Below are 25862 nucleotides of genomic sequence, written 5' to 3'. Positions count from 1 at the left end.
GTACTCCGCGCGTGGAGACTCAGGGTTTGGATTTGTTATGAAATGTTTTAATACAGTTTTAATAAGGATGGTTCATTTTTTCAATACTCGTGGGTGCCGGTAACGAATCCCTTCCCAAGTCAAGATGGAGCAAGTTTTCAGGACTCTGCTGGATTTGAAACTTTGAGGCAGGGTAGATTCCTGTAGAGGTTTCTATAACTGCCTTTCTTCCTGTGAACTTCTGTGCGCACAACCTATCTCCCATGGGCTCCTGCCAGTGGGCTTCGTTCTAGGAGAAAAACGAGCAGCAGACTCAATATCAGTCCACTCAGCGCTGGCCACCTTCAGGAGAAGAGTTGGGAGCACAGCATTTTAGTTTTTGAAAAGAGTACAGCTTGCCAAAGGTTTTTTCTGTCATTACTGTGTTCTTCAAGCACATGTTACTGAAGAAGGCAAGGGTAGTTAGGTGCAGGTAAGAAGTACGTAAACCTCAAGGATTGATATAACCCACCAGCTTTTCATCTCTCAACTCTGGCTATCAGACCTGAGCACTGGTCCTTCAGGGGTCTCTTTAGAGTGCTTGTGCTTCAGTGTATCATTTGTAACTTAACACATGCAAGCCCAGCACAGTTCAGATTTGCTGGGGTGCACATGCTTGCCAGACAGAGGCTACCTCCTTCGTGAAGTTCACATGCACGTAGAAGTGGCGTTTCCATCCCCTCTGATAGCATCTCTACTTCCCGAGATGACACGCACGTCCGCAGGATCAGTGACCATCGCTGAACAGCACGCAGGCCCAGTGTATAGCGTTTCTCATGCAGACCCTCTCCAGGAATTTGAACTACAGCTCCTTGGTCCATGTTACCAGTTGAGTGTGTGAACCTAGGATAAGAGGAGTATTCCCTAGTATGGCGATCTAGGATGCAGAAACTAGAGCCTTTGTCCATGGTACATATACACCCAGTTTCAGGAACAAATGTCATCATTGAAGGTGGTACACGCCACCAGAGAACCAGCAAGAGAGTCACATGGGCACTAGGTGGCATCTCAGGTTTTATTACGTGTAATGCAAAAAACAAAATACGCTAAATCACACTAGTAGGCTGATTGAAATTGAACAGGTCTCGAATGGGGCTGTAAAGCTATGCCCTTGAAGACCATACGATGTAACAACAGGAAGGGAGTAGTTTCTTACCTGTAACTCCATTTCTCCAGCGTTGGAATCTTTGATGGATTCACATGCTGTGAATATTCCCCGTCCTCAGGCTGGGAATCCCTGGTTACTTTGACTTAGTAATTTTCCTATGGAAAAATGAGACACCTTGAGTGTCCCATCGACGTCGTCGTGGGTGCTTTTGGTCCCAACCAATGGGACGTCGAGTGGGTAGCTCCGCCCCAGCAGCTTCCTCTCAGATTTTAACCACCCCAGCTAGAGGCTATCCCCTTGTAGAGGATGTTTGCCTGTAGGGGGATAGTTGGAGGGCGCATGTGAATCCATGAAATGTACCAAAGCTGGAGAAATGGAGTTACGGGTAAGAAAATACTCCCTTCTCCAGCATTGGATCTTTCATGGATTCACATGCTGCAAGTAGATTCTATAGCAGTATACATGTTAGGAGGTGATAAAGCAGGTAAACACAGATTAGACACTTTCCAATTTTCTGTGTTAATGCAAGAAGAATACATAAGCAAATAGAGAAAGGAAACAACCCCAGAAGCTGCAGGGCTTACCTTTCTGGAACAGCCATTGAAGGACTGCTCATCCTATCTGCACGTCTTCAGCATGCTGCTGATGTAAGCAGTAGTGTCTGGTAAATGTGTGGGGCACTGCCCATGTTGCTGCCTGGCAAATGTCTCTGATGGGTACTCCAGACCAGAGCCCCCGAGGCAGCCGTGGCTCTTACGGAGCGCGCTCTGGGCGTTGTTTGCAACGGCCTATTGGCCTTAAAAAAGCAGAGGGAGATTGAAGATGACACCCCTGTTCTGATTTGGATTTTCCCTTGTTCGATGGACCAAAGGCGACAAATAGCTGTTTAGTCAATCTGAAAGATTTTGTCTGGACTAGTTAATATTTCAATGCCCTTTTGACACCCAGAGAGTGTAGGTCTTTCGACGCTGGTGAAGTGGCATTTTTAAAGAATGTGGGCAGAGTTATGGTTGCATTTTCATGAAACACTGATGGAACTTTTGGAATGAAATGAGGATTAGTGGAAAGTACCACCTTGTCTTTCATGAATCATAGATACGGAGGGTCTACAACCAAAGCTTGCAGCTCCGATAACGCGTCTAGAAGAGGTAATGGCAACTAAGAAAGCCACCTTCCATGTGAGAAATTTGATGTGTGATGCAGACAAAGGTTTGAACGGAGGCTTCATAAGCCTTGCCAGGACCAGGTTCAAGCTCCATATAGGTGGAATCCTTTTCTTTGGCAGAAAAGTACGAAAAAGCCCTTTTAGGAAGTGCTTGATTAGAATGTCACTGTAGAGAGGGGAAGATCTTTTCCGTGTAAATCTAGAAAATGTAGACAAGTGCACTTTAATGGAAGAGATCGCTAGACCTTCTTTAGCTAACTTTAGCAAGTAAGGAAGGATCTGATGAGGTGTTATAGCCAGCGGCTGCAGGTAGGGATGTTGTGCACACCATGCACAGAATCCTTTCCATTTTCGGCTATAGGAAATGTTGGTAGAAGGGGCTCTTGCTGCTGCTAGAATGCGCCAACAGTCTTGAGGATGTTCAAATGGCCGAATTTGGCGTGATAAGGAGCCACGCTGTTAACTTGAAACCCGGATCTTGATGAAGAATCATCCCGTTGTTCTGGGATAGAAGATTGGTAAGAGATCCTAGATGGATTGGATCGTCCGCTGCCAGCTGTAGGAGGTCCGAGAACCAGGTCTGCCTGGGCCAGTATGGAGCTACCAAGATTATTCTGCAGCAACCTTTGTGTATCATCTGTATTGTTTTCCTGATGAGAGGAAATAGAGGGAACACGTATGCGAACACACCGTTCTGTGGGAACGAGAATGCGGCCCCTTGAGAGTCAGGATGAGGATTCTTGCTAGCAAATTTCTTCCACTGCTTGTTGTCGGGAGTGGCGAAAAGGTCTAGAGCAGGGTGACCCCACATTGAGAAAAATGTGGATATTTGGATGTTGTGCAGTTGCCATTCATGTCACTGTGAAGAATCCCTTCTGAGGGCATCTGCTTGCTTGTTCTGTATCCCTGGCAGGTGGAAGATTTGAAGTACAATGTTGTGTTGGATGGCCCAATGCCAGATGGTTTGTGCTTCTTGGGACAGGGTGCTTGACCACATTCCACCTTGTTTCCGCAATAAAACGTGGTTATGTTGTCCGTGAGGACTTGAATCACTGAATTCTAGATTAGCAGGAGGAAGGATTTTAGAGCCCAATGCACTGCCCGTAGTTCCAGAACATTTATGTGGAGGACAGCTTCCTCAGGGGTCCAGAGGCCTTTGACTTGGTGCTTGTCCAAATGAGCCCCTGACCCCTCCTGGGAGGCATCGGTCACAATCGTGAGATGGTAATTTGGTTCCACCTGGGGCATTCCTTTTGCGATGTTGCAGGGGTACGTCCACCATTTCAGTGTGTTTGATAGAGTCCGAGTGATGGTAACCTTGTCTGACCAGGAATTGTGGATTTGGGACTATGGGTTAACCAGAAATGTTTGCACTGGCCGATTGTGCGGCCTGCAGTGGGGAATTAGAGGAATTCAGGAGGACATGGTCCCTAGGAGAGCCATGTATGTACAAACTAGCTTGTTTGGCGTGAAAAAGTTCGCTAGTATTATTAATTTCTTCATTCTGTCTGATGAGGGTCTGACAAGACTCTGGTCCATAAGGAATTGAGCACCCAGGAAAACCAAATTCCTTAAGGGAACAGTGTAGGATTTTGTATAATTTATTGTAAAGAACAATTGTTGGAGCAGCGTTTCTGTTTGTCTGGGAGAAGACAAGGCTTGTTGATACGCTGAATCTCGAACCAGCCAGTCTTCCAAGTATGCGTAGACGTGGTGGCCCTGTTTTCGGAGGAAGGCTGCTACCGGTGCCAGGCACTTCGTGAATGTAGTGGGTGCCAATTTCAGGCCGAATGTCAGTCCCCGAAACTGATAAAGGCTCTTGCCGACCACAAATCGGAGGTACTTTCAGTGACTTGGGTGTTTTGGCACATGTAAGTAGGCATCCTTGAGATCTAACGGTGCAAGATATTCGTGGGACTGAATGGCTTTTATGACCTCCTGGAGTGTTACCTTCTTGAACTTCTGCTTTTTGATGTTTTTGTTTAGCCTTCGTAATTCCTGTATAGGGTGCTACTACCTGTCTGTTTTTTTGACGAAGTACCTGGAGTACTCCCTTTCCTCTTCCTGAAGGAGGAACTCTTTCAGTGGCTGGTTTTCTTAGCATTTGACGTACTTCCTGCTGTGAAACCTGAAAGTGCGGGTAAGATACTTTTATGGGAGCTATCAGGATTTGAACGTGTTTGAACTTCAACAAGCGGCCGTACTGGATTGCATCTAGCACCCACCTGTCCTTTGTTATTGTTTGCCATTCGTTGAGGTAGAATGCCACATTTCCCCCCAGCTGTCTACCCCTGAGGCAGTCATTGATGTGCATTTTTTTGCCTACCTCTTTGGGAGGTGGCAGATCCGCACTTTCGTAGCTCTTGATGGTATTCTCTGTTGCGCTGGGAGGATTGGTTATTCCTCTTGTAGCCCTGAGAGTAGTATCCGGGTCTACTATATTTCTTGTTGTCTCTAGAGGTTGAGAATCTTGAATTACCTGAAGCTCCTTGAAAGGAGCGAAAGGACCGCCTACCTTTCAGGGCAGTGTCCGAATCTGCCTTATTGTCTTTAAGGGCCTCATCAATCTTGTCCCCTAACTGATTTTCCCCTTCATACGGCATATCGATGACTTTCTGCTGTACTTCCTGCCTAAAATCGGTGCAAAGTAACCATGCCTGTCGTCTGAGGACTACCCCATTGCCAATCTGTTTGAACCCTGTTTGGCCCTCCTGCCAAACGCGATCCAGAAGGGGTGTGGAAAACACTGTCTTCCTGCGTTAACCCATGTGGTCGAAGAGAAAACAGCCCTTCTCCTCTTCTGGAATCAAACCAAAGTCCTGGCATGCTTTAGACATCATGGAGTGAAAAGCCCCAATGTCACCTGTAGGTGAAGGTTGAGCCGGGCTACTCTGTGTGTCTTGGTCAGGATCATCTGTGTCCCATGTGTCGGCTCTGCGTGTAGACAAGGAGGTGGTGGAGCTTGTATCCCTCGGACAAGTGTCCTGGTCTGTGTCAACCAATTCTCCCTCCTCTTGCTCTCTTCTACGTGGACTAAATCCTTGTGGAGGTGGAGGTCTAGGTGGTGTTTGAATCCTAGGGAGTATGCCCTGGTCTCTACAGGGATGGGTTGGGTCCCTTTGAAGGTGCAGAGTAACTTGATCTTCGCCATATGGTCGAATTGTCTGAGCATTGTAATCCCTTACAGGGAAAGCAAGGTTTGCAGGTTTATAAGGGGGTATTGTGGATGCATACCGCCCATTGCAGCAGGTGTTGATGGTAGAGCAGGAGTCTGAAACCTTAGAGTTGTGTCTTCCTCTCTAGATGGTCTTAGGATAGGAGGACTGGAAGTTCCTTCTTCAGGTTCGGAGTCAATGACACCTGGAATTCTTCTGGTAGAGGTTCCAAATCTGATGTAATTTCATGCTGCAGAATGTCTTCTGGCATGATATCTGGGCAATCTATGTGAGACATTCCCAGGGGAGCCTGGTCGTGCTCCATCGTGGCCCCAGTTGCGGCTGTCAAAATACTTTGGGGGCCAATATACTGCATATGTAATTCCGAAGTCTTCGTTGTAGTGGTGATCAACGGGTGCATAGGCTTTTCTCCAGACGATTTATGCTTTTTGGTCGTCGACAAGGTGGTCGTCGACGAGGGATGAGCCATCGACCCTGACAAGGTTGTCAATGTCGAAGCAGTCGTCCATGGCGCTGTGGTCAGAGTGGACTTGGACGACAATTTTGTCATCGACCGGTATCTCGATGGCGATTCATGGCTGGAGGATCTTTGAGATTCTGATGAAGAGTAGTGATTCCTTTTCATCAAAGATGAAGAGAAGGTCCTCATAGCCGATTTGGCTCTGTGTTTGTCCTGGACGGGTCAGACATGGGTTTTGACGACGGAGTGAGCCTTTCTCCCTCGGTTTTTCCAATGGTGCCTTCGTCCAATGGGGCCTTGGATGAGTGTTTAGACCCAGTATGGGACCCTTCACCACTAGCTGGTTGTTTTTTGACAGGGAACGAATGTTTGGTCTTAGGGTGACCAGAGGATGATTTTGCCTCAACTGTCTTGTTTTTTCGCCAGCGGCTCTTCAGACCTGGACCTCTGTCGTGACGGTGACCTCTTGTCAGAGGGAGTGGTTGCTCTCCCGCTCCGTGACGACCCCACTTCCGACGCTGGATAGGCTCCTTCATTGAGCCAACAGATCAGGCGACGGTTCCTGCCCCTAAGGGTTTTTTGTGAGAAACCCTGGCAGATGTCACATCCATCCGTGGAATGGTTAGGGTAGAGACAGTAAAGACATTCCGTACGTTTGTCACCCTCATATACATTTTATAGGCCGCAAGTGTCACACGGCCTAAATAAGGACTTCTTTGGTCCTGAAGATTCCATGGTTGTAATTGGAACCGTGTGTGTAGACATCGGTTGCTCCGGATGGAGGCATTTGAAGAAATGTTAATTTTCCTGACAAACGTAATTTTCTCTCAGGAGAGAAACACAAGGAATCCCAACAGCTCGGAAGACGGTTGAAATCTGAGGGGACAGAGCTATACACTCAACGCTCCATTGGTGGGGACCAAAAGCACCCACAACGACATTGATGGGACACTCAAGGTGTCAGGTTTTTCCATAGAAAAAATATTAAGTCAAAGTAACGGGGATTCCCAGCCTGACGACAGGGAATATTCACAGCATGTGAATCCATGAAAGATCCAATGCTGGAGAAGTTCACTGTCAATGCAATGTACCGTTAGGAAGTTCATTGTCAATGTAATCGACTAAATAGTTCAGACTGACTTTTTTGCATATGGCTCACTGTGTAAAACTCTATAAACCTCCCCACCTGAGGTTTCTGTGATCGGGCCACATTTTTCAGACAGGATACTATACCAGTATCTTTGTCCATTTCTGCTCAGCTATATCGAAATAACCTTTATCTCCACCTTTGCCTCCTGGTTTCCTATTAAATGATTTGCTGTTGAGCTGCAGGATTCTACAGTACCAAATATTTGTGCCCAAATCATTCCAAAGGAGTTTCATGGAAATAGATCACTTATACGTCATTGCTGAGCACTTCGGGGTAGCTAAGACCCAGCCCAGGCCCATGCAGCTCGGGATATAACATAATTTAAACGAATACTGTACCAGTTGATTTATAGGTCAGAAACCATCATTAACGGATGTTCCCTGGGCCCCTCTACAAACACAGGCATTTCTATTGATGTCCTCTCTTGCATTGGAATGGAGATAATTGGACTCTTGGATCGCTTGAGAGCAATAAACAGATCCAACTTGGTCATGGTTAGTTATGCTTCAAGATACCAGAAGCCTTACATGGCTAAACATACATCCCAGCAGACACTTAGTGCCCTTTTTACCTGGATGGGATTTCCCAAAGATGTCCTCATCAAAACCAGGTTGTTTTGTGCTTAAGCTCAAGGGAGAATTAAGGAGTTTCTTCAAATTAAAACCCCCATATACCCATATACTGACAAAAACAAATGGACTGGTGGAGAAGATTAACCACAAGCTTACGAATGTGTTAGGAAAGCTGGCAGTAGAGGGTAGTAAGAATTTGGACAAGTTGCTACTCTAGGCTTTGTTTGCAGTATAGAAAAACCAATACACATTCAATGGATTTAGCTTTTTTGAGTTAGTATAGGAAGAAAACCTGACTATGTCCTTGAAATGTTGAGAGGGGATTGTGTATAGAAGGTAGACAAAGCCACTAACATGACCCACTTTGTACAGAAAACAAGAGAATGCATCACCCTGGGCCAGGATTTTGTGCAAAAAAAACCTATGATAGGCACAAGACAAACAGAAGAGGCTGAATGACCAGAAGGCCAAACTATGAAAATTGCAGGTCGGCGTCAGGTCATGGTGTTATTAGCCACCACTGATTTAAAAAAAAAAAAAAACTTTCATTATTGATTGATTCACGTCTCAAGGCAGTTTAACAATACAATATCATGTTAAGGTGTGTCAGCAAAGGCAAGACATATGCAGATTGTCAACGGGCCGACAGCTGGTCTATCCCAACAACAAATGACATGTGAGGGTAGGGCACTGGCAAAGATCCCACTCAGGCACAGTGATATGTAAGTCTGCTTGGATTAGGTACTAAGTCACTACCTGAGGTTCTGGCCCTGCACCCTAGGTGTCTGAATCTGGGCATTGCGATAACAAGTAGGCCACCAAGGGCCCCCATATACTCTTTGGCTTATTCTGCTGGCCACACAAATATCCATATTCTTTATCAGTGCCAAACCAGATCTGTGAGCCAAGTCCTTATTCCTGGGAGGGATGAGCCAGTCCATTGCATCAGAATACATCGCTTAGTGACTATCATACAAGTTGAAAGCAGTTTCCAATGCAGTTTAGGGACACCAGGAAGCCAAGCAAACATGCATCATATTAGATCACATGGTACAGTGCGCCCAGCATTTTGGAGACAACCTCGGTCACCCCTTCCCAGAAGTCTCTCAGCTTGGGACATGCCCACATCATATGGAGAAAGTCTGCTGGTTCAACACTATATTTCAGACAGCCACCCACCCTGGTGCTATCATACCAGTGTATAAGGGCTGGAGTTAGGTACGCTCTGTGTAGGGTCTTGAATTGGATCAATTGTAGGTGATTACTGAATGCCCCACTGTGTGTACGATCGCAGAGTATTACCCACTGCTTGTCTGTGAAGGAAAGACCCGCATCCACCTCCCATCTTCGTTTAAACTTTAGGGGCTCCCGGGGGGAGTCGCATTGAATTAACCCATACAATGTAGAGACCACTCCTCTCGTGGCAGATGAGCCCACTATGAATTTCAACAATGGGAGTGCGGGCGGCATTTTGGGAAACGATGGGGACCACTCCTAAGGGCAGCTCGGATTCTGAAATATTGCAATCTGTGCTCAAACCCTGCTCCCATTTTTTCGGAAAATGGCTCCTGAGACACAAATGTTCCCCCCAGGTTTAGGTCCGCCAAGACTTTGTTCCCCGCTCCCCACCACTCCTGCACTATGGTTTCATCACATGTTGGCGGCAGGCACTGTACATTCCATATCTGAAGGCCCGGGTCAAAAGGAATATCGACCCGCAGCCGCTTCAGGACCCTGTTCCATGATTCTACTGTACACACCACTGGGCCAAATTTGCCCAGGACTCTCCTAGACACCAGAACTCCCTGCAAGGAGAACGGACGTTCTGAACACTTCTCTATGCGCACATGAACATAAAATTGGGCCCCCGGCATCCAGTAGGACGTGAAGTATACTTGTGCTGAGAGGAAGTATAAGTCCACGCCAGGTGCACCAACGCCTCCATTTCCCCAGGGGAGAACTAGGTTATCCCAGCTAACTCGCGGGTTCCGTGGATGCCAGGCTAGCCTGACCAGCTGGGCCTTCAACTCCTGGCCACACCAGGATGTTTTGGAAAATGTACAGTAGCTTGGGGACCACCAACATTTTAGCGATAGCAATCCGACCTAGCAACGAGAGGAGAAGCTTACACCACCTCTCCACCTTGGACTTCAGAGTGTTCAGATAGGCTATATGGTTTTCCTCTAGCAACGTTTGGGCACTGCGACTGACCTGTACACCCAGGTACCTGACAGACTTCTTCTCCTACCTGTATCCTTCGGTACTTGGGGTTTGAACTGTGGCCTCGTTTAGTGGGAACAAAATAGACTTCGACCAATGTATTCTTGGCTCAGAGGCCTGCCCAAACCGAGCAACCTCTTGCGATAGTGGTCACAAATTGCACGCAGGGTCTTTGATATATAGGATTGCATCATCCGCGTACATCGACACCAGTTCTCTAGCCCCGCTCAGCGCCAGGGCTCTTAACATATGCAATTTCCGCAGCCGGGCCGCCAGTGGCTCAATCGCGATTGCAAAGAGTAAAGGTGAAAGCGGGCATCCCCGTCTAGTTCCGCGGCCCATGTCAAAAGCCAGAGTTCGCCTGCCGCCAAGCCCGATTTGAGCGTTTGCCCCGGCGTACAGTAGATGCACCGCCGTCAAATAGTACTCTGGAACGCCCACCTGTCTAAGTACCTCAAATAGGTAGCTCCTCTCTACGGAGTTGAACGCTTTCTCCATGTCGAGTAGAGTCGCAACCGCCTGTACTTTAGGATCAATCTGGGCCAGGATTGCAAAAAACCTGCGCTGGTTTAGCAAGGTTGATCTTCCGGGTATGAGGCCCGACTGGTCTGCGTGAATAATGCTTGAGACGTACAGAAGCAATCTGTCTGCCAGCACCTTGGTGAAGATTTTGGTATCTAGGTTCAGTAGGGAGATAGGCCGATCCGAGGAGCAATCCAGGGGGTCCTTATCAGGTTTCGGGATCAGCGTGATCACTGCTTCACACATAGTTGGGGGGAGCTGACCCACCTTCATCCCCTCCTCCCACACCATCAGAAGGTGTTGAGCCACCTCAGGGCACAGCTCTTTGTAGAATTCAGCGGTTATCCCGTTTGTGCCGGGAGCTTTGGAGGAAGGAAAGGCTTGTATTGCAATCAGAATGTCATTAACCATAATAGGCTCAGCTAGTGCTTCCACAGCTTCCTGCTGTAATGCCGGTATGGACGCTTCCGTTACATACCCCACTAGGTCTGCTATCAGCATCGACCCTCTAGATGCATACAGACGCTCATAGTACTGGCGGAAGGCGTGTAGTATGCCCTCTGGCTTTACCACTACTTCGCTGTCTGTTGTCCGCACAGCTGTGATATCCGTACTCCCTTTTTTCACGTTTGATCATTGCTGCTAGTAATCTGCCCGGCCTGTCCTCCTCCCCATACCGTCGGGCCATTGCTGGGTGCACCAGGTATTTGAATTTGCGCTCAGCAAGGTCATCAAAGCGGTCTATGGCATCCCTCAATTTTGCTTTGGAGCCATCCCACAGGACTGTGGCTTTAAATCTCCAGAAGGGCTGAGAGACACCTTTGGGATCGAGTCCAGGGACCAGAGGACAGGCGAGCGGTTAGACAGTGTTCTGGGGAGAAGTACATAGTCTGACGTTCTGTCCACAAGGGATGGGCTCGCCAGGATATAGTCCAGAATTTTAGAGGTACCATGAACCGTTGAATGGAACGAGTATTCCCTCCATTCCGGCCATAGCATCCTCCACACATACCCCAGCTCCAGCTCACGCAGGCTTCTCTTCACCGTTTCTGTTGCTCGGGATCGTGGGCGTGCGCCCCCAGCTGACCTATCCCTTTCTGGGTCCAAGGTGATATTGAGATCTCCCACCCATACTATGGTGGTATGAGGGTACTTGTGACATTTACTTGGCAATGACTCAAAGAAAGAGGGGTCGTCCACGTTGGGGCCGTATATATTAATGAATGGCACCAGTGTGGATCCCAGCATCCTGAGACAATCACAAACCTCTGCTTCGGTTCAATTGGGTTTCCGTGGTGTGGAACCGGAGGGACTTGTGCACAAGTCTCATGACCCCAGCCGAGTATGAGGAATAGGAGGTCGAATGTTTGCAGTTCCCCCAGGACCTGGTGATCCCCTCATTCCCCCTTCCCACTAAGTGAGTTTCTTTTAGAAGGGCCACCTTGGCACTGGGTCTCTCGCAATATTGGATCACCTTACGGACCTTCCGCGGATTATTAAGTCCCTGTACATTCCAGCTGATCACCTTACAGCTTACCATAGGCCCATAACTGTTTTTGCGCAGTGCAGACCTGCCCTCGCGCTCACTAGCACCAGTTACTGTCTGGACGCAAGATACGTGAATCATTTTGAAATAACAGCCAACTTTTCCCACTCCCTCCCCCTTCCCCTCTGGTCCCCACTTAACACCCAATATGCCCTCCCCCACCCACACTGCCCTCCCCTAACTAGTAGTGGATTGTCACACCCATTCTCCATTCCCAAACCAGCAAGTTACCATGGGTCAAAGCCCGGGGGCACCGGACTCGGTTGCCAGACATTTGGTCGAAAAAAATTGGTCGACCAGACAAATGGTCGAACCAATTTGATCGAAAACCAAATGGTCGAATTTTTTTTTTTTTATTTTAACCCTTTTTTTTATTTTTTTGGGGGGTCCCCCCCAACCCCCTTTTTTTCTATAAAAACCCCTTTTTTTACTAAACGAAAACCCGAAAAATAAATATATAAATAAAAAAAAAAATTCGACCATTTGGTTTTCGACCAAATTGCGTCGACCAAATTGCAGTCAACCAGTTTTTTTTAGACCAATTGACTGGACACCACCGGACCCCACTGCCCTAGTACCCGCCCACCGCTTCAGACCTCAGAGGGAGGCGCTCACAAAAGAAAATCACAGAGTAGCAACTGGACTAATTTGTTACATGGGCCAGCGTATATTTAACCCACCAGGGAAACCATTGTGTGCTGGGCATTGAGGGACATTGAGGGGTCCAGGATTATTAACAATTGTATCCAATAAGGGGTTCACCTGCCGCGATCAGTAACATTACACAACCCCGAACAATCACTCTCATGCGGGCGCGCAGCCCGGTCTCACGTCAACTTCAATCTCTTTGGCACCGCCCCAGGATCCGTAAAGAAGTGCGTTTAGCCACCATGTTGCATGCGCAGTTTGGACGGGTACAGCATGGCGTACCGAAGTCCGCGATCACAGAGAGCTAGTTTTGCCGCAAGGAAAGAAGGGCGAGCCTTCTGGACACATGGGGTAAAGTCTGGGTAGAAGGAGAACCTTGCATTCTCATAAGTGAGGTCCCCTAGCTCCCGAGTTCTACAAAGAACTGCCTCCCGGTCTCTATACTTCAATGGTGAGCTATAATCGGGCGAGGGGGCCGCCTGCGAGACACGGTGCGCCCTCTCCACCAAAAATTGTGATGACACTCGGGGTGCTTGCAGAACATCCTTTATACATTTTTTCATGCTTTGTTGCGGGATAGACTCCGGGACTCTCACACCCGGATATTGTTCCTCTGGGATCTTGCCTCAAAATCTTCATTTATATCCCGATGGATGCAACTTCCATCTGGAGCGAGTGGATTGCTTGTGTTACTTCCCCACTGGAATCCTCCAGGGACCCCACACAGTGCTCCACGTCGGACACCCATCCACTCTCCTTCTTGATTCGCTCCTGCATACGATGGACCTTATAAGCCATTCCGTCCAGTTTCGTATTGATGGAAGCAAACCCTGAGGACATTTTCACCAGCACCAGACTGAGCTCCGACGTTGGGGTTCCCCCAGTCGACTTACCAGGGCCTCATCCTGTCCCGGAGGGATGGTCGGTCAGGGCTATCTCGGGGAGCCAACATCTTCTCGTTCCATCTGCTTAAACCCTCCTTCTGGGTGAAAGGCAATCAGGACTGCCATATATCACTACCTTCGCAGTTCCGCTGTGTGCCTCCCAGGGGAGAACTGCACTCCCTTCTCCTGAGTGGGGTGGTCGTAAAGTCCTGCGCTCCCGACCGCTGTATTGGCTTGGCACCCCTTCTCTTAGAAGGCAAGTTCTTGAGAGCGAATGCTCCTTAGTCGTTGGACAGGTGTCCAGCTATGGGCCTGAGGGTTCAGTGTTGTTCCAAGCAGGTTAAAGCCCCTGAGGATAGGCCCAAAATGTCCCTACTAGCCCCTGGGCCCGAGATCCACGCTTGCAGGGAGACTTAACTACTTCTTAGGGCTACAGGTTCTGTAATGACCTAGGTTCCTCCTGATCACCTCTGTCCATGCGCCAGTTGTAGTGCAGGTGGCAATGGATTCAGCCCGTGTTACTTGAGGATGCCCTTCCACGCAGGCGGTAGGCGCGGGCACGTTTGCCTCCAGTGACTCGAGGCCCTATTCAGGGGGTACTTCCTGGCTCCCCCTAGCCCGGGCCAGATGCAGCTGGCAGCTACTATGCTGGGATCCCAGTCTTGGCTATGGGCCCTCCAGCCGACTGTATTGCGGAGCTGTGCAGTGCTGACTGGGATCCCTTGTCCAGTCCCTGTGCCTTTTTTAAAACAAAAGAAAAGGAAGGCTCCCCTACCCCCTGGTTGACTCTGCAGGCATGGGCCTGGGGGCTGGAAGACCTTCTGCAAAGGGGAAGCTGCTGGCTGTTTGCTCCCCAGTGTAGGTAGCATTAGTTCCGGCCTCACTGTCCAGGGCTGCCGCGAATCATACGTTGGAGTCCTGACTGCAGTGGCCTCCAGGACTCTATGGCCTTTGCTGAAGGACTTCCCAGCCCTCGATTAAGCCGGGGCTGGGTCAGCTGCAATTTTCCTGCAGTGACCGGCGGGCTGCTCCGTTCTTTGAGACACGTTGTAGTCCCCGGGACCTCTGCAGCAGCAATGACTGCAGTGGGATGCTGGGACACAGCAGGCACACACGAGCGGGCTGCTCGCAGGCACAGAAGGTGACAATGCCGGATCAACATTGTTGCGAGGAGGCAGGCGCCCACAGTTGGGCCAGGGGCATGACCTACTTGGTCCAAACAATGGCCTCTCCGCGCCAGTCCGCAGCACTCCTAGGGCAGCTCTCGGCACCCTGTTGGGCATCAGCCACCTCCTCCACTAGGCTCATGCTTGGTGGCTGACTCCAGGACCCGACCCCACCGACCCAAGGAGTTCATGCGGGCCGTGTAGGTCCCCTGCTGACATGATGCTGGCAGCCGGCCGGGCAGTGCTGGAGTGTCCCTCCTCGCCAGCCTAAGCCCGCTGGACAGCTCAGGCCACGTGGGCCTCCCAGCACAGTCATGTGCTCCTGAAGCAATTCACAGGTCCAAATTCGCGCCACGGACAGGCGGCACCTTGAAGATCATGGCCCTGCCAGGAGGATTACTCTTAGACGTGGTGGGTGCGGTGTCGGCCTCCCCTCTTGCCGTGTCACTTGCGGAGCTTAGAGCAGAGTGGCCATCTTGGCTGCAGACTCTCTGGCACCCCCGCCACCACTGATAAGCTTTTGGTCCAATGACATTGTCCCCATATACAAACACAGATTTTAGGTAACTTTAAACTATAAAGTCCAGCAACTGAATAAATATAAACTAGCCTTACCATAAAAGACTCCCCACGAGGTGTTTTGGGCGGTGAGGGGTAGGAACTGGGTGGGGATGGTCATAAGGTTTAGCATGCCCAGTCAATGGGTGGGAAAATAAACAACTACAAACTTTGTGTCCCTCATGTGGCATGTTTCCCTATCTGTACTCTAAATACCTATAGACTATGTGTCCCTCATATGTCATTCCTCCCTATCTGTGAAAACACACTACCATTGCTCGGGCAATTGTTGGCTCTAGGTTAGACTAATGCAATCCCTTATATGTTGGGGTGTCTCGATGCATTCTGCATCAACTTCAGGTTATGCAAAATACTGCAGAGTGGATTGTAACCAATACTGCTAGATATGTCCATATCTCGCAAGTATTAAGGTTGTGAGTAAATGACAGGGCCATGTCTAAACTTCTTGCAAAAGCTCTCTTTGGTTGCACCCCAATCTAAGTTAAAGACTGTTGGAAGTGGCACGCCTCTTCTCGGCCGCAAGAGCGCTTCCTGTTATACAATGACCCTTAACTGCTTTAGATGGTCTAAGGGTTTTGGCAGGTAGGGTGAGGTATGGCTTCATAGCTTTCGAATGCCCTGCATGAAGATACCCAAATCACCAGCGCTGTGTTGGCCTTTAGGAAAAAAAAAATCAAAAACGTTCCTGTTTTAACTAACTCCTCTCCCTAGTCCTTCTTACTTCTGCTGCCTCATCAAATTGAGCGCTGAGATACCTGTTGGTAGTAGCGACTCTCGCTGTATACCACATAAAATGAAAAACGTTTAAATACATTGAAAACATGCCCAGCAGTGCTGAGAGACTGTTTTCTTGCTCATCTCCTTTCTTGGGCGAGTTGGATCTGCATGATATGACTGCTTCCTTGCTGGCAATGACATTTTTTAAAATAAAGTTTACATTAGAAGCATGTACGGCTGTTTTCTCTAAAGATTTTATTTTTCACGAAAAACATTTGTTTTCCTCCAAAATGATTTTGGTTTAGGAAACATCACAAAAACAGATAGCTGCGGTGGATATATCACAGGGCTTATTTATGAATGTATGTCATTGTTAAGAGGTTATGAATGCATATTTGAAGATATCAATTTCATGTACAGTGCCATGAAAGGCTTTATTAAGGTGGTTGAAAAAAATAAAAGACAAACGCTTATTGCGAAGCAGAACATTGTATGAGAGTTGGATTTGCTATTCCGACACCAAATGTAAAACCCAGTGATATGTTGCAGAAGGTGGGCGAAAAAGGAAAGGGGTGGGAGGAGCCGAAAAGAAACGTTTAAAAAAGAATACCACAGAGTATGCTTAGCCAATGGCAGGTTGCGGACCACAAATGGGATCTGAGCATCCCAAAGGACACAACAAGAAAGGTAACAGGTGAACCGTAGAGCCACAATGAGTGTAAGCAGCGGATAGTCTAACAGAGCTCAAGACAAGAGACAGGGGGGCAGTGCGGAGACAATGCACATGAATGCATGGGCATGAACAAACCCAACTAAGTAAAAACAAGGGGATGTGGCAGTCAATGAAGGGAAAAAACAGCCCATGACCCATGAGCTTAGCCTGACTCATACGATTTTATATATTTTCAAATGTGACGTGCAAATGAGGATGACAAATGATCAATCACCACGCCAGAACCTGCTGCTTTACTCACTGAGACAAACTAGCAGCTTTAGCTGATAGTGCAAGTCGGACTGGGTATATACCTAGAGGTGCAGAGCAAACCTGAACTCAGGCATGAAACCCCTTTGCCCATTGAAAAAGAAGGACAAGTTCAGTAGCGAACATACTTAGAAAATATTTAAATCAAACGGGTCGTATAACGGACAAAAGGTTATGTGAATCTCTTGTGGCAGTTACATTTGTAGCAGACACTTTGATCAGCAACTTCCTCATTCATGCACACACTGTGCATGACGTGCTCGTCGCGACCAGCACTATTCACATCAATTACACATCCTCAGCCTCATCTTGCTGCTGTTAGAATTGGTCCAGCTGGTCCCAGGATAGCGTCTGTAACGTTGGGGTAAAAAAATACACACCAACCCAGGATAGGAGCCTAACGTGTAACCCCCACCAGCAGTAGCCCCTCTCAAATGGAGGCTACCCAAGCGACTGCTGACTTTTCACCAAGGGGCTCCACAGTGAAGACGGGCATTGGGTACATGAGAAAGCCATACAAAAGATAGGGGAAAACCCAAAGCACGGGAAGAACAACCAATTCCAGAGTCCCAGTGTCACATGATCACCATGCAACCCCGGCGATTTTAGTTGCAAGACCCACCCATCCCGTCTCAGGAATTTTCTGATTTGAGAGATCCCTGTAAGTTACTGTTTCTACAAATGCTACACCCACCCCCGAAACATGAAGGGGAACATTTGGTTTAATTTGCTGGGAGCTCTGTAGATCGCTCTGATAAGTACGGGTTGAAGCGCGTCCCACAGTGGCCATGTTGGGTCAGTACTGTACATGTAACGACATGTTTCTTTATGTGGACATACACATTTAAATGCGAAATATAAATGGAAAGCATGTGGTAATTGCATGAAAATGTATCATTTTATTTGGAAGATGCAGGATATATTTACCATTCAAAGATGACCTTGTAGACAGTCTTCCAAGATGGCTGCCTCATGGAAGAGTTCATACAAAATCAAGATGGGCTGGAATGGGTGGGATTACATTGGCTATGGGTAGGGAATGGGAGGGATTATACGTGTATCCCTCCTCAAATATCATATCCATTAGAAAAGCCTTACAGACCCTCATTCAAAGTCCACATTTGAAGCTCTTATGTTCGTGACAATAGCTTTGGTTTGAAAATGACTTAAGATTTTGTAAATTAGTTTTCCGATAGCTGGTTGGATTAGAATATTTGTTGACCATTTTCAAAAAAGCCCTAGTAAATCTGTCCAGCTTAAACCCTGCCTATTGCCAGAAGCTTGTAAACACATTGTAAGAAAGGTTATCTAGAAGATGCTGATCACAGAACACTCCTATAGTCAATGATCCTCACCCAATTGTTTTGGTGGAAAGGTTTGAGTGTAACTGTTGATTTTGCATCGACCTTTGCAAAGTCAACAACATGTCCCTTTGATTCCTACACTAAGGCTGTTAGAATCTGCAGGAGCTCCTGTGCTCCACAGACCAACTTGAACATCTTGCATAGAGCTGATCTCACTACAGCTGAACTTGGAACACCACATAGGGAAAGGGTGAGGTGGATAGAATAAACAGATTTACTCTCCTCACTTGTGGATTGCTAGCTGCAGAGATTAAGGCAACACCCTAAAGTAATTCCCCAATTCTAACCTTATTTTATCTCTTACCCTCTCCAAGCATTGACTCCTTGTTATCTGTACTCCTCTGCAGGAAGCTGGGAGTAGATGTGTGTAGGCTAAAACCATTTCACACCTTTGAGGAATGATTCACAAGAACTAGCAGATTCTGGTCCAAAAGATGTACTTTAAATTTCCTGATGTCCTTTGGAGAACAATTTTCAGAGCTGACTTGGAAGGTTTCATTCTCTATTTATAACCTTTAGCTCCAAACCAGATTATCTTTTCTCTACTAGGCGGTGTTGCTTCTTCTTTTGTTAAGTGAGATAGTCTCTTTATATATTTACAACTTTAAAATTAAAAATCTAGAGTTCATAACCAATGTTTAGACTTCTTGTTTAAATTGTTCCAAGAAACTATAACCATCTGTCACTAAAATATATACTATTTTAAGGAAATATCTTCAGTTTAGTCTGAACATTCTTTAACACTTAGTAGCGTTTTATTGCTCGAACACATAAATGTGGTATTCGCAGACCTTTTTACACCTCTGAATGTCTTTGTTATGATTCCTCAAGGCGCTGAGCCTCCACCGCAACAGCGTGGACTGGATGCTCCAAGAAAGAAAGCTTGGTAGCATCTCGAGTTTAAATGTGAAAGACACTGCACACTGCGAGGATGCTAATCGCCTCAGAGTAGCGATCCAATGGGATGCAATCGCAGCACCGGTGCCAGGACCTGAAGGAACATTAATATGCCTCATGCAAATAATGACCATTGGATGGAGTTTGCAGGTAAGATGGAGACTTATTTATGCACAAGGTTCACTGTGCCCCACCATCAAGTTTCTCATGTCACATGTCTCCTCCTTGACTGAAGGACTTCTTTATTACTTAAACCTATTAAACTGGATTCAGGTAGAAGGCCCTTAAGGAGCTCAGAGAAAAAGGACCTGCTACAAGGAAATGTTATAATGAAAGGCTGTTTAGAATGCTTCCTGAGTTCCAATTCGTTTTGTGGTTACCTTCCTCCATCTTGAATTGAGAAATGACCCTATCCTGGAATAGGAAGTCAAGGGTTGCCCTTTATTCATAACTAACCAGACTGATCTGAATTAAGATCACTCCACAGACACATAAACTAACCCATTCTTAAACATACTCGGGCGACAAACAGCCTGCAACCGAACGTACCACCAAGGGGAATATGCGAAACCGGGACGTGGCATAGGTTGATGAACTGATTGAAAAGATCGGACCCCCCAAAGCGATATGAAACCCTTTTCGCGCTCTGAAACACTTTTGTATGGGCGCGTTATAAATTCCTTATTTCATATCCACTTGGGTGATCATGAAGCGCGACTAACATAGCGCCATGGGATACAAAGAAAAGAGCCTTTTCTACCCATGAGGAATTATTCAATTTTCTGTTCTTCCTTTTGGCCGGCAAGGGGCTCCTACCACGTTCCAACTGCTTATGAATTCGGTGATCAGGCCATATTCTGCATTTTGTAGGAGTGTAAATTATCCATCATGTACATGGCAGGCTATGGGGTCATAATTGCTGAAAATCCTACCCATAGGAATGCCTACAGGGGAAGCATTATCGGACAAAGTTTGCTCTGCCACTTAAAATGGCCCCAAGAGTGACTGATCAGAAGGACACTTTACTTGTTGTGGATGCTTTGGGGGTCTTGTAATTTAGCAAAGGGCTGGCCACTGAACTAGGGAATCTAGGTCCTCGTAGAATAGGCCCTTTAGTTGGTCTTGAGCATCCTTCTTTCCTCCCACTGTTGATTTAGAATGTCCCTTTTGAGTTGGTACCCCGTCATTGAGCCTCTAAGAGTAAAATAATGTGTTTCCTGCTATCCATCCAGTAGGACATCAAACCCTAATCCAAAACAAGGGTTTCAGAATGAGACCAGACTAAAGAAATGAATGAAAAGGTAGGACCTGCCAGGGAAGACAGATGGAACAAAATAGGCCTGGTTCATAGGAAAGCATAGCAAAGTCAAACAAAGTTTAGAAAGGCAGTGCAATAACAACAAACAAAAAAAGATCTGGGTGAACACGAAGAAAACACTCCGTGAACCTTTTCTTCATTTTAATGAACACTATTAAAAGCTGAAACAGGTTGCTGAATTGGGTGGTTCGCTACTAGAGCAATAAAGCCTTGGCAAAAATATTGGCCTGCACACTGGGGGAAAAAAAGACAGAATCCATCACACTCACCAGAGGAGTTCATCAACATAAGAAACAACCACTGTCAAAGTTGTAAAGTATTACCTCTGAACAGATTCCACCAGCTCTTTCCTGCTTTGCTCTGCTCGGACTGCAAACAACCAAGGCTCCAAAGAATGTGTAGACCTTGCAATGCTGTCAAAGAACCGCCGCGCTTTGCTGGCATTGTGGGACTTGCTTTCTACCTGAATGTAGCACCTCCATAGAGATTGGCTGCTGGGAAAGACCTTCAAAGCCCCGGTGAGAGCCTCTCTCAGTGGATTCAATGGGTACACACTCACTTTCATGTGAAACTGCAGTAGGTTTGTGTGCATGAAGGTGAGCGCTTCCAGTGCACTAGCGAATGATGATGCCCCCACATTTTCAGTTGTTGGTTGATCTCCAAGTACCACAGAGTCATACAGTTTTTCAGACACCTGATTGAACACGGTGACAGCTGCCTCAACACCTACAGTTAAATACTGGAAGAGTGCATAACAGCCCACCAGGCTCACAAGTTGACCAGTATATTCTGTCTGGCGAGAAACAGAATCTTTACTGATGTAGTCTTCAAAAGCATGCTCGTAGGCCTTACGGGCTTTCAAAGTACTAACGGAAGAGATTGGAACATTATAAGGAGCGTACGGTCCACTTTCTACAAGTTTGGCCAGAACGTGGACAGGCCGCTGCCTGCAACCCTCTTCAAGGCTCTGCAAAAGCCCTACTTCCAGTTCAGCATAAAGAAGGCACAAGTTGCAGAGCCTCGTGTTCTTCAATCCTTTGGTTCCAGCCATGCTGATCGCTGTGTCAAACACTTTCCTGGCATCCTCCACATTTCCCAGAAGCCACTCCGAATGGGCATACTCCTGCCAAAGCGCAAGGTTGTTTCGGTTTTCAGGTTCCTTGAGGAGGCTCTTTGCCAACTTCTTGCTCTTCTTCCCCTGCAGCTTAAGCTGCTTTTTATTCTTTGATTTAAGGCTCCAAGCTACCTGCAAGTCAAGAAAGTAAGAAACATGTATTTTATTTGTGTATAGTGCTCGGTTCGATGTAACAATGGCCTAACAATAATAATCAGAAAAGAAATTAAGAGATAGAAACAGAGATCTAAAAATAACCAACATTACATGCAAATTAATGCAAACAGTAAACAAAGAATTTAAATTAGGAAAGTAAAAAACTGTCATTTGTAATTTTACCTTTTAAACAAAATACAATTCTGTTAAAATGTATACACATTATCTTATAAAGGTGTTTTTAGTTTCCCCTCCCTCACCCAACTTACCAGCTCTAAACTACAAAGTTCACGCCAGAGGTTTTTTTCTTTGAATTAGTTTATGTTTTTGCCTAATATAATACAATAATTTTGCTTTCTTTTTTTTAGCAGTTATTTTCAGTACATTTTATATTTATTCTGTACCGATTTTCTAAGGTCCATCAAAAATCACTGCTTTGCACACATTTCTCAGAACCACAAGTACACTGTGAAGTCAAGAATTCAGTATTGGCCATTTCAAAAATAAATGCAATTCATGACAGGTGATTTTCAATAAGCAATTTTTCTTTTCCCACCCAGAGCTGGAAATTGAGAAAATGTACTGAGGGAGCCCCCTACAGAACCCCTCTCCACATGTTCGGGGGGAGAGGGGAGCAAGGGGGAGAGAGGGGATGCAAGGCAGATTGCCAGAGTGGTGTGGGCGGGATTGAGAGATGGTGCTAGGTGGCAAAAAATGGGGGTGCCCTGAATGTCGGATACTTGCTGTGCAAGTGCATTTTGGGAACATAAGAATGACAGTCAATGAATCCAACATGACTTTGACAGTCATTAAAGCATGCATTACTTCTAAGAATGCAATACACACTGGGTATGGTGCTGATTTCATCTATCAGAAAACAGACCATAACAGTAAAATGTGTGAAAAGTACAGGACATACATACAGCTTTGGACAGTTTTACTACTCGGGCCTAGGCTACCCGTCTTAGCAATGACTGTCAGATGGAGCTGGTAAAGCAGTTTCATATCGCTGCACGTCTCAAGATTTCAAAAGCATGGCGTGCGGGAGACTGGGGACAATCGGGGGAGGGAGAGCTTCTTTACCTTGGGGGGTTTGGGTCTTGTGTCGCCAAGGAACGGGGTCCGATAAGACAATTCTTTGCAGAGCATAACTCCGTCTTTTTACGGCCCAACTCTTTCCTTGTTGCAACCTTGACTTCCATAAGGTAAAAGGTGAGGACTGCAGTTTCTTGTACTGCTTCAGCAGAGTGTTCAAGATTGTGCTTGTCCTTGCTGCGATCAACTCCCGGCTTGAGTAATATATCAGTGTCTTTGGTGCAACCTTCCTACCTAAAACAGTTTCACAATTTGTAAAAGTCTTTGAGATCACAATGAGAACACTAGCGTGGCTGCTGAATAAACCAAATGTTTAATTTCAAAATTCTAGGCACGACCTACAAGGCAATGCATTGCCATTACTGATCTATGTCACCAAAGTGCTGCCTCCCTGCCGGACATGATGCCTTACCATCAGTCTCGCAAAACTCGCTGGTTACCTGGCCTTTGCATTGTTCAAGGCAACTCTGTTGTGCACCCGGGAGGGCTGCTGGCATCCTTGAAACACAATGTAGATTTCTTCTGGTGTGCGATTTGACTTTCTCTGCGCCTCCTTCACGGCTTCCCGGAGTCAACAACCTCCTGGCTGGGAACTTCAGGTTTCCTTTACCCTTTGCTCTAGACCCTCGATCGGTCACTCTGCTCCAGTAGGTTTGCCTTTGCCCTGTAAGTTCTGCTCCTTCTCGTGTTCCACCTTGCTCAGAGTGTGTCTCTATGTTCCACCTTTTATCCATGTGGGGAGAGCTAATGGGTATCAGATGTATGTGATTAAAGTCAAGTACCTGACTTTGCCTGACCTGATTAGCGGGACATGTCCAATGTGATATGTAAGGGTTAGCCTCGTTACTCTCAGTTGCCCTCTTCCTCAGCCCAGTGTTTGTGCAGGGGGGGGGGATTGGAACTTTGGAGAATCCTATAAAATAGGATGGGTCATGGGCACGGTAAAGGGGGGAATACTGCGTCTCACCATCGGTTGTCTCACCTCCACTCCCTGAAGAACCCTTCACCCATGTGAGCCTCCTGCACTAGTCCACCCCCAGGTTCTGGATCCAAAAGCAATGGCTTTGCCCTGGCCAGCTGAGAGAGATCCTCGGGGACTAGTAGGTGAGACACCCTTTGGTTTCTCACAGTTCCCATGGTCGTGTGCCATCTGAGGGATGTCTGTGTTGAACTGTATTCTTGTGGGGTGATTAATATTTTGGTTTTGGTTGGGTTTAGTTTACAGTTGTTTGCCATCCAGGTGTTTATGTGGGTGAGGCATTTATTGAGGGCTTTGTCCGGGTCGATGTCATTAGTTATCTTGAAGATGAGTTGGGGGTTGTCTGCGTAGTTGTAGACTAAAATCCATAGGTTTGAATGAGTTTCATTAGCGGGGGGTCATATAGATCTTGAAGAGGAGTGGGGAAAGGCCCTGATCCTTGTGGTACACCGTAGGTAATATTTGTCGTACTCGATGTGAATGGTGGAATGTGGGAATTTTCTGTTCTATCAGATAGCAAATATTTCAGCCATTGTAGTGCAGAGCTTTGAATACCAGATTCCTCCAGTCTCAAGATAAATGGTTTCTGGACTGTCACTCCGACACATACATCTCCCTGTTTCCTTTATCATCCTCTGTGCAGGCTTTCTTCAGTGATCTGCAGCTGCCTACATGGTGGCTTTGAGCACAATATTCATACAAAAATACAATGGACTCAGTGATCAATGAATTCTTTCAACAAATGAGGTCTGACCACTTCTAAATACCTTTATTATGAGCGATGTGTGCTTTTGTTCTATAACCTGCATTTTCTGCCAAAAACCACAGCACAGGTGGAAATCTCGGTGTTTGAGGGGGTTGAGTGAGGAGTGTTTTAAAACATGGGGGTGGTAGCATAGAGTTAAATCACTGCACGCTAAGGGCCAAGCAGTATGATGTTGCCTTTAGACGGATGCTACAAGCTCAGTATATAAATTCAATAAAATACAAATACTATTTACAAGAGCCATGTGGGTGAACTCTGCTGTTTGACTAATACAGGGTATGTTGGGCACTAGGAACTGTGGGTTGCTGAGCCTTTTATGACAAATCTCAAGTGCACTGCCAGCCGGTAGGTAGAAACTGAAGGCCTGTGCCCTTGGTACCTAATATGTCTGTCCTGGTAGCTTGTTTTTAGTTTCTACTCTCTTGGCGCTTGTGCTGGAATTTATGCATTGACACTTCTTTTCCCAATCAGGTGAATTGGTAGGTAGAGTCCACAAATTTCATTTATCCTTGTTTGCTTTTATTTGGTTAATTCACTTTTATAGTTGGGTTCACTGCTTCTTAGTAGAGAAAAGTGTCAAGGTGTGTTTAACATTGTTTTCAAGTGGCACAGACATGTGTTTCGACCATCAAGGTCTTTATCAAGTCTGACATAGTTTACAGTATCCAAATATAACCATTTGTGACATTTATTATAATAGGTGAGAAGTGCAAGCTGAGTGTATATGGTCGTGGGGTGTTTGACCATATACGTGGAGGTGATATGGTATGGTCAGGTGACAGGTTTTTTCAATTTAATATCACATTAGAATGGTTAATCCAAATTGTAGAACTAGGCATTTGGTGGTCAATGGTAGAAATTAGACATGCATATCCCCATACATGAGGAATTATTGGTTCGGAGAATTCACATAGTTGCGTTGCTCAGTTCAAAAAATATATATATATATATATATACATTGATACATTGTCATTATATATTTGTAGTAGATCAATAAAAGAAAGAAGAAGGAAGATAGTTGGACAAGTGTTAGTGTAATGAGAGGCTAAAGCGAGTATACATGTAAAGTCGAGTTGGAGGGTGACGAGGGTCGGCTCACCTGGTGGGTGTCTGTCCTTGGTTGGAATGATGTTGGGAGTAAGGAGAATTTGGCTCTGTAGACAAGCAGTGTCCTTGGTTGTATGGCGATTGCTGGTTAGATAACCGGATTCTTGGTAGTCAAGCAGGTGAATACCTGAGTGTGTCAAAAGCACAGATAAG

At 46.5% G+C, this 25862-nt stretch overlaps 1 protein-coding gene across 1 annotated transcript in view; it reads right to left on the bottom strand.

Moving 5' to 3' along the window:
• Nucleotides 1-25862, bottom strand: part of NRDE2 (NRDE-2, necessary for RNA interference, domain containing) — a 746570-nt gene that overhangs the window by 57166 nt on the left and 663542 nt on the right. Inside the window, exon 11 of the mRNA XM_069637454.1 lies at nucleotides 20816-21738. Coding sequence (XP_069493555.1) covers nucleotides 20816-21738 — 923 coding nt within the window. The remainder of the gene's footprint in view (nucleotides 1-20815; nucleotides 21739-25862) is intronic.

Source organism: Ambystoma mexicanum, chromosome 14 (genome assembly GCF_040938575.1).
Source record: "Ambystoma mexicanum isolate Mex_15411 chromosome 14, UKY_AmexF1_1, whole genome shotgun sequence".
NCBI lineage: Eukaryota > Metazoa > Chordata > Amphibia > Caudata > Ambystomatidae > Ambystoma > Ambystoma mexicanum.
Note: the sequence above shows the minus strand (reverse complement) of the source record. Positions and strands in the feature narration are given on the sequence as shown.